Source organism: Crassostrea angulata, chromosome 2 (assembly GCF_025612915.1).
Source record: "Crassostrea angulata isolate pt1a10 chromosome 2, ASM2561291v2, whole genome shotgun sequence".
NCBI classification, from domain to species: Eukaryota; Metazoa; Mollusca; class Bivalvia; order Ostreida; family Ostreidae; genus Magallana; species Magallana angulata.
Genome location: NC_069112.1, coordinates 25740659 through 25750278, shown reverse-complemented (window position 1 = coordinate 25750278; position 9620 = coordinate 25740659). Strand labels below are relative to the sequence as shown.

At 34.9% G+C, this 9620-nt stretch overlaps 1 protein-coding gene across 1 annotated transcript; it reads right to left on the bottom strand.

Annotated features, from left to right (window-relative positions):
* Positions 1 to 272: 272 nt before the first annotated feature.
* Positions 273 to 8263, bottom strand: LOC128171808 (uncharacterized). The gene is made up of 4 exons (XM_052837594.1): positions 8107 to 8263; positions 5787 to 6106; positions 4981 to 5547; positions 273 to 2409 (listed from the first exon to the last, which is right to left on the bottom strand). Coding segments are annotated over exons 1-4 (1689 nt in total). The 5' UTR covers positions 8109 to 8263; the 3' UTR covers positions 273 to 1609.
* Between the last annotated feature and the right edge of the window lie 1357 nt (positions 8264 to 9620).

Genomic DNA, 9620 nt, shown 5'->3' with positions numbered 1-9620 from the left:
CATTAGAGCAAAAATAATGGCTTAAAAAAATTAAAAAATGTAAAAATGCTATGAAAAAATCCCTTTGATTTTCTTCAAACGATCAAATAATAATTGAACAAGAAGTGTTAGTAATTGTAATAACTAACAGCAGAGAGAGAGAGAGAGAGAGAGAGAGAGAGAGAGAGAGAGAGAGAGAGAGAGAGAGAGAGCCAAAAAAAAAAATTTCTCTGCGTAGAAATATTTCAATCTTAAATGATTAACAAGTTTTACACTGTTGGCAAGAGTATTGAAGGGTTGATCAAGTAAAAATACACCTATAAAATGTACCTTAGAGAACCAACTTTAAACATGATTTACAAATCATCAGTCTGATAGTGAATGGGGCAGTATCCCCCCTCTTTTTACTATTACGGCCTAATATCGACCTGTTTCAACCTTACCAATCATAAAAGGTTAATATTCGACCTACTTTAAATTTATCACATCTCAACTACATGGTTAGTTGTTTGTTAAAGCGATAATAAAACTTAAACTTCGTGCACAAATATGAAAAGTCAAGAGTTTTTTTCTTCGCTATGAGTATCACAAAGTTAAACATAGTTTAGGGAGAGAAATAGCCTGTGCCTGCTGCCTAAAACAATTCAATATACTATTTTGAATCAAATAATGTTTACATAAAAAATATTGATCGAAGAAACTGGAAGCTGGTTGATGTTAAAATCTTTCCCATCACGACATTTTCCTCAGAATAGACGAAGGTAAGACGAAAGTATTTATGACCATTTTTGCACCATCTGTATCATAGATTGAAACACTTATCTTTTTACATACATGGATAACTTGTTTTCTTCTTTGTCGTATTATGTTACGTTACAAAATAATACAAAAGTAATCCCCTACCTGCTGTAAACTTAAAGGTCAAATTACAGTTTGTGGCGTAAATGGCTGTTGAATGAAATACTGTTTAAATTAATGTATCCGGTTATGTGCTAGAAAAAAAAAATCAAACTAATCTTATAGTCTGATACAGATTTAATTATTACAGTACGTGCAAAATGAATTTTAAGTAAACAAACTCCAAGTTCTAAAATTTTAAACCACGAACTTTAATTATTATTAATAATTTCCTTATATAGTCCATATAATGTCTCTTGAACTAAAATATTCTATAAAAGAACATGAAACTAGTGTTTGTTTACTTCGGCCGTACTCTTTTACATGTAACCATTTAAGGAATAAAGAATTGCAGAACTTTATGATAGACTTGACCACACCCTATCCGAACTAATCAAAATAATATTTGAGAAGTAATTTCTAATGACTAATATTTATATTTTTTCAATTTCTACACTTTCAAACAACATTTTAAGACCACTTTTTTTCATGTGGCGTGTGCTATGCATTTAAGACACGACCATTTTGTGTCGCTCATCTTTTATTAAATTATTTGGCCACTGGCTCCAAAATTGATTCGTAATATTATCACAGACAAAGACAGTTAAAAATGTAAATATCAACTAATAAACACTCCCCTCTCTGATCATTAGAAGAAATTCAGCGTTCTTTGAACACGGTATTAAGAAGCGGAGACAGAAGCAGAAATTGATTCCCCTCTTTTCGGATGTTTTCATTTCCTAAACATCTTTTCAAGGGAAACCTTATACACACTGACAACATTTGAGGAATCAGACCCAGCGTACAGATTGTCCTCCTCATCAATAGAAAGGGAAATGACGTCTCTTGTTTCCACTCCCATGATGCAAAGCAGGTGCCCGTTATGGTTGATGACGTGAATGGCGGACGTCCAGTTGCACGCAATGATATGTCCATGAGAGTTCACGCACAGACCGTGAGGGACTTTCAGGTCGTACGTGAAGCGATGTTTTCCTGTTTTATCCACCACCACGATTCCAGCGTTATCCGACGTGCATACGTCACGGTTTACGTTTTCCACAATATACCTCGGCACGCTGTACAGGAGTTTGTTACGATCATCGTATTCTATCGTCTGCATCAGTTTCCCGAGCTTATTGAATCGTACGACTCTCCCGTGATCTAAATTCTCGTCTGTCATCCCAACGAATATGTCGCCATTTTGGTGACTGCAGAAAATCGACCACTCCCACCATCCGCCGAACGTGATCTCCGTCACGAGCGGTTTGGAGCCGTGACCGATCACGTGCCTCATCACGCAGCCGTGATCTAAGTAAAGGAGTTCACCCGTGTTGGTGACGGCGTGTTTCCCGCATTCATGGGACTGCGTGTTCAGCGTGTCTAAAACCTCACCCTGGGGGTTGACGAGAATGATGGTGCCCTCGGAGTCGCTGGCCCAAAGTAGGTCAGGGAGAACAAAGGTCAGGTGACAGATCTCGTGTAAGGTGGGCACGGGGATTTTTCTCTCCGGGGTCCTAATGTCTAGTGGGATAGCTGCAATGGAATTAACCACATGAAGATCAAGTTCGAATCTAGAAGGGATCAGGGAGTCTGTTCCTCCCTCCTGAAAATCTTACTTTATATTAATATTAATTTAACAATGTAGATTTACAGAAATATGTTTTAATTGAAGCCCTTCCCCATCCCCATCCAAGGCAAACTAAATCCTCTCTTGGACCCCAAGGATATTTTTATTTGTTCCCGTTTTGCACACATTTGAAAATTAAGTATCGAAAAAATGTGTGCGAAACGGGAATTTGACCAGGTGAGTTAATTGCATAATTGCTATAGTCTATATCACAGTTCCTGTGAGGGCTATTGACAATGAAATATTAAGTAAAACATATGCATGTACTCCCAATTGATATTTACATCTATTTTATGTTACAATATAAATTGCATAAAAGTACATTTACATTGAATTTTAATATTCAATTATTGCTGACATAAATTGAGGAAATGTGTCTAGTGAAAACGCTGCTAAATATTTTTCATTTATGCTGTGGCTTGAATATTCGAAGACAATAGACAAACTGTATGATGATATGACAATCATGTTTTTAGCTACCGATTTGGAAAAAAACATAAAAGTGACCCGCAATATATACTAAAGCGGTGACGTCATAAGAACTTATCGAATCAATATCAAAATTATTATTTTTGTCGGAAATTTTTGTCCTTCATGTATTTAGCTACTGATGTGAAAAATCAGAAAGTGATCCGCAATATATACTAAAGCGGTGATATCATAAGAACTACTGTCAAAGCCGCTACTTCAAAAATTGAAATATTTTGTGAGAAAGATCTGTTTCCTTTCATAATATTTTTTTGTTGATACCAATCAACTAATTATAAACATGCGTTTTACACATTTTGCAACCAAGATGTAAAAAGAGACACGGTGTACCACATCATCTTCACAACGTCTTGACTTTGTGAAGATGATCAGTGATTGGAAATTTAAGACTAAACATATCATTATCTTTTTTTTATCAAATGAAAAAATAGTGATAGTTATTTGTTATCATACCTAAAACACAACAAAATATCTATATTCTTCTTGTTTCATCGTAAAGGCGCTGATAAAACACAGATAAAAATCCAGGTAAAATCTTTGACTGAAAACAGACTATAATTGCTATCACAACACAAATCACACCTATTGTTCTATACTCAATTATCAAATGTGTGCAAAACGGGAACACACCTTTTATCCGCCCCCGAGGTTTAAAGCATATCAAACAGGAGATTGATTTAAGAAATGAAGATAATAATTTTTCTATTGATCGACGTATCAAAGAAAAAATTGACCGGAAAACTTCATCAATGCGCGTAGCGCATTGATGAAAAAGTTTTCCGGTCAATTTTTTCTTTGATACGTCGATCAATAGAAAAATTATTATTTTCATTTCTTATCATTTAATATAACATTTTTAAATAAAAAAATGTGAAGTGTTATTGATTCAAAATGTATATAATGTAAATAAAGCGGCGCGTATGAATACAAAACAACAACAGCAACAATATTCAAAATGGATGCGCCTTCAGCTGATGCAGAGCTATTGTACTGAATTTAATGGATTAAACACAAATAGTGAGTTAAAATCTCAACCGACTGGATTGAAAACGTAAGGAAAATACATGCGATAGCTTATGATATTATTCACTGTGCAGAAAAATTCGTAATAAAACAAGTTTTCATGTGAGATCGGTGGAAAATGCAACTGGACATTCAAGGAGAGGCGATCGTGGACGAAAATAGTTGATATGTCGACAAAGAATAGTATGTATAAGCGACTTTTGTAAACGCTGTGGTAACTATAAAGCCAGTGATGTACTTTTAAATGGTATACTAGTTTCTGCCGCTTGGAATGCGCCGAAGGAGTTGATGCATTGTACTCATAACGATGCTTATTCTGAATTTCTGATGACCGATCATGTAGGGTACTGTGTAAATTTTAAAATCATCGTTACCAAATTTGAACAGCAGTGTTACCGTGAAAGTGAATGGGCCTATATGTTCGTTATAATTATTCTGGAAAAGGAACAGCCAGCCTCGCAGTAATGCATGTTGATTGATCTCAAGCAGACGAAATCGTGAGAAGACGCTTAATTTTCTATTTCGTGAATAAGATATTGTGTTTTGTTTATTTTTGAAGGTTAGACTTTCAAGTTTTTATGTTTATAAAGTTCAATTTTGTTTGCTGACAATAAAACAGACACAACTTTACACTTTGTTGACAGTGTTTATGTTGGAAATACCCGTTCTATAAATAGTGTAAGATCAGAACAGTTGAGAAAAGTAGATCCGGCAAAATTTTTATTGATGCAGGTATCAAAGAAATTTTTCGACCAATCAGAAGCGTCGATATCTCATCAAACGAATAAATATTAAATGATTAATAATTGATAAATAATATTCAACCAATTATTTGTGTGAATGGAAAATATCATAATATGTCACGCGTAAATGTTTGATATGGATGAAAAATTTAATGGCAAAGGATCAGTGAAACTTTGAGTCCAAAAACATAAGACATGGTATGATCAAAGATTAAAGCTTACTACTTGGTTTGAGTTTCGCCTTGACTTCCGTGGCCTTCACCTCTTTGACCTCTACAATGACCTTTCCGTACTTCATGTCGATTCCGAGCCAGTTGTAACTTGAAGCAAAAAAATCAGACACGTCGTTCTTCAAAGTCTTCATTGTGCCTTCAGTAAGGCAGCTCTTGAGGTCAACTTCGGTCGAAAAGTCCGCCAGCAATGTGAAGTTGCCCTTGGGTCCGACCTTCAAACCTTTGAGGTGGTTCGTTTTTCGCATTTTTTGATACAGATGAAATATGGCTTTGATGACGTCATAGCTGACTTGATTGGGTGACCCTTTTTCGTCACGCAGTTCTTTTATCAGTTTGACTGATTTGTCTATAAGGTTTTTGAGTTTTGGTTTTTTCTTGCTTCCCCCGGTGGAATTGCTGTTTAACAGCTCAATGGTTTCGTCTGTAGTAGCAATGGGATCCGGCGTTGACTCTATGTATGTAACAGTGTCATGGAGGATCTCCCATAATGCCCTTTCTACTGCTTTTTCGACCGGAAGTATATATGCATCGATTTTTAGGGTTGTCGTCTTTTTTTTGCGAAATATTCAATGAAAACGAATCACATCTACTTTAAATAATACTAAACTGTTCTTCTACTACTTCATTTCATTCATAGCTTCTGCTACTACATGACTACGAGAGAGAGAGAGAGAGAGAGAGAGAGAGAGAGAGAGAGAGAGAGAGAGAGAGTTCGAGAGTTCTGAGAAGATAACAATGGAAAGAGAAATTGAGAAAGTATCATATTTTTATAAGTAAAACTCTGTGTTAATTCACCTATCCTATTCTCCGATGGCAAGGCAGCCATTTCTTCTGAGACCTTGTTGATGAAACTGACGGCCCGAGGGTCGAACTTCTGGAAGATCTTATTGAGGATGCTGTAGCGGCCCACAGACAATAAGCCCCGCCTCTCCAGATAGCTGAAGTCTGAGCGTAGGCCCTTGTCCTCTTGGGCTGGCATGTTGCAGTAGCGCTTGAAGTGGGTCTTCCATGCAATGAAATTGTGGCCCTCCTTTCTGCTTCCGTCAAGAAACCGGTCTATGAGGGTTGTCATTAAATGACGGTGCAGGCTCTCCTTGGTTCGAGGTGGGTGTGACCTGTGTTAAAGGATATAGCGTTTAGATTGCACCATGATTCAAATTTAGCTGTTACGCCTTATTTGATTGGTCAAACAAATTTAACGTCACAGTGGCGGATGTGTGCTGTGTTAAAGGAAATGACGTCCTGATTGTATTGTGATTCAATACTGCATAGTTGTTACGCTTTATTTGATTGGTTAAAAAAATTAACGTCATAGTGATGTGTGTGAGCTGTAAGAAAGGAAGTAGCTTTCGGATTGTATTATGATTCAATACTGTTGATACGCCTCTTTTGATATCCTTACGAAGGAGATCTCTTTATAAAGATATAGCAAAATGTTCAAATCCCAGAACTAAAATATATGGATTATTTCTTTAATAAATGACAGTTTATAGATATAAAATCAAAGTACTTAAGTACCGTCGGGAGTTGATTTTATTGATTATTATCAATTTTAATATTAACTATATGTTATTTTGCCTGGCAAGTAGTTTCTAATCTGTATTTGAATTTCGCACATTTCCGACAAGAATTTCGAGAAAACCCCGTATGAATCATGTTGTGTAATATTTAAAGATAGAATTAATTCCATCGAACTGCTTATCAGTAATCGAAATGTTTTTTAAAAATTGTACACGTCTGGATCCAAGCAACATTAAACTCTAGTCTCGTTCAACCAGACTCTCGGCTGTCTCCGTTAATATCTGACAACCAAGAGAGACTCTCTGCTTGTCGGAGATTTACGGAGACAGCCGAGCGTCTGGTTGAACGAGACTATGTTTAACTCTGGCGTAGGAATACATGCAACTACAAAAAACAATTAAATTGTTCGTACTATATAAAATCTGACTATTTTCAAGGTATTTATAAATACGTTTCTTTTGAAAAACAATGGTACAGCATACAGTACACCGAATTTATTCATTATTTTCAAAATCTACGTCTTGTCAGCGGTGATGATTTGTGCTAAGGTCCAAATACTGTTTCACTTTCGGTTTGCCAGAGTAACTGCATAGGAGAGTTGATTAAAATCAACTCCCAAAAATCATATCTAGTATAAATAGGGGGGAGGATCTGATGGTGGTGCTGTTGATCACCAACCCTCCTAAAGATTACATGTACTTTTGCGCGGATCCATATATTTCCGGGGGGGGGGGGGTCCGATCCTTATTTGAGTTAGCCGGGGGCATATTTTTGGTAATTCTATAATGTAATTTTAAGAATGTGAGTTCCACCCCCCCCCCCTGATCTGCGCATGTATGTACCTATCTTCACAAATAGAAACCAATACGTAACAAGTGCTTGATTTTTATGTCAAAGGTGTTAATAATGATATAGCTCTTTGAAGTTCAGAAAAAAACATAACAGGCTACAGTTAGTACAGGGGAAATGCGGGGGTGGGGGGTCTTTAATTTTTTTAGTTGATAAATAAAATACTCGAAAATTGATATTTTTTTTATGAAAAAAAGAAGCTTGATGAGCCAATTATCTCCCCTATTTATTTTGATTTAGTGATTTCCCTTCGTATCGCTTGTAACGAATTTTTAGGGTTGGCACAGCACCCCCCCCCCCCCTTCCACTGAATGTACTATGTAATAACCGCTTTGATTATAAATAAAATGGTAAAAATGCCAATGATATTCTCTCAGTTACGATTTATAACATTTATCATATGTAGGTCAAGATTTTTTTTTCTTCTTAACGGTCATAAAACGATTTTGCCTTTTAGGCAATGGAATTGAATGAATGCAAATCCAATATGGCGGTATTTACAGAACCATAAAATCAATTCTGCAAGTGTTTGCCGAAAATAAACCGTATTGAATTCTTGTTAAAGCTATAACATATATTTCGAATAGGCCAGTGAAAATTTAGAAAATGAAAAGTTTGCATTGTCTGTCTAATGTCTACAGAATATTTAAAAAAAAACCCTTATTTCTCCGAAACATACACATAGTTCTTATTCCCATTTTTAATATTTTGTAATTACTGACCATTCAATCAAATAAATACTTACATGATTTTGTAGGCACGTTACTTCATGCTTACTCTATCTAAACTGCTTTAATTCGGGATTCCAAATGATATAAAAACGCCCTTTTATTCAGTTATATGAGACCGTTAGCTCACACATTCAATAAACAACAAATATTTTGTTAAAAATTCAATAGTTATCAGCAAAAACATCTTTCTACCAAATAATTCAGCCCTAATGAACAATTTATTTACTATCTTGTTTTTGGATCACGGAGATCCGCCGTCTCTTTAAGTCCGCCATTTTGTTTCCTTCAAATTTTACGTTGAAGGTCGCGAATTAATGCTGGGAGTGTGCAACAGGTTTTTTTTCTTTGGGTCCCAAATCTGTAAAATTCCAGAGATAAGTGTTAAAGCCGTGCGTGGTCTTTGAAAACAGTACCCGGATGTTCGATTCAGATGATATCTGTATAATTCAATAACTATTATTTTTTGTCCGTCTGCCAGGATAAATGAAAAAAATGGAGGCTATATTTCTCATTACGTGAATCTTGACGCAACAACAAGGGCGAATCCTTCTGTCTTATAACACAATGAGAACAAAAAGTATTTATATCGTTGACAGGTATACACAATGAATATCAAGGGGGTACTCTGGTGCATATAGAAACAATTCACACATGCAGTTGTAGGCCTACAGATGTTAAATGTAAAAAAAAATTATTTGTAATTCAATAACTGCTACCTGCACAATCTTTGTTATGGAAAATGCTTGATATAAATTTAGATATATAATATGACAGCAACTTACAGTAAATCCACCCTCCTGTGACGTCATACCTTTTACATAAACCATGAATTCATTAAAATTCTTGCAGGTAGATTTGTAATTTCTATGTTATTATAGGTGCACATCAAAAACTCAAATCATTGTTTACTTGGAGATATTTAATAAGCGTTTTTCATCCTTATATTTGACATAATTCAATAATGACAAAGGGAAATAACTCTTTTCTACTTTTCTCTAAGTGATATATCTAGATGCTATAATTTTACTAATGTAAACAATTTTTTTCTTTTTTTTAGATTAATTTAAGTTTTCTGGCATAGTAAGTAATACAATTTATATAGACAAACAAGTATCCATCCACTTACATTTAATTTTTAAACCAAAAAAAGTGTGATTTTCAGATGATAATTTTAGCCTTTGGTTTTAATTACCTTACATCTTAAATAGTATGGATACATATATATATATATATATGTTATTTATTTTTTGACGAAATTCAAGTCCAATAAGTTAAAAAAAAGTTAAGTTTTTAATTTTGAACCCATGATTTTATAGGTACGGAGTTACCTTAACATTTCAAGGAAGGTTATGTTTTTATACCTGGTATATATACGTGGGAAAGTTGATTAAAACTGGCTAGATCTGGTTTTGTCTAGCTTTGGCTATATTCATGAACACAATTCATATATAGAATAGTTATACAGAAGAAAAATAAAAAAAAAACACCTTGTATATATATGTAAATAAATGTCTGAAAATTCACAATG

Bases quoted from the DNA above. Each gene is read 5' to 3' on its own strand.
- LOC128171808 (XM_052837594.1), bottom strand. The intron at 5,548-5,786 runs GTGAATTAACAC...GAATATTTCGCA, and splicing joins GCCATCGGAGAATAGGATAG to AAAAAAAGACGACAACCCTA. The intron at 2,410-4,980 runs GTAAGCTTTAAT...ATTCCATTGCAG, and splicing joins GGCGAAACTCAAACCAAGTA to CTATCCCACTAGACATTAGG.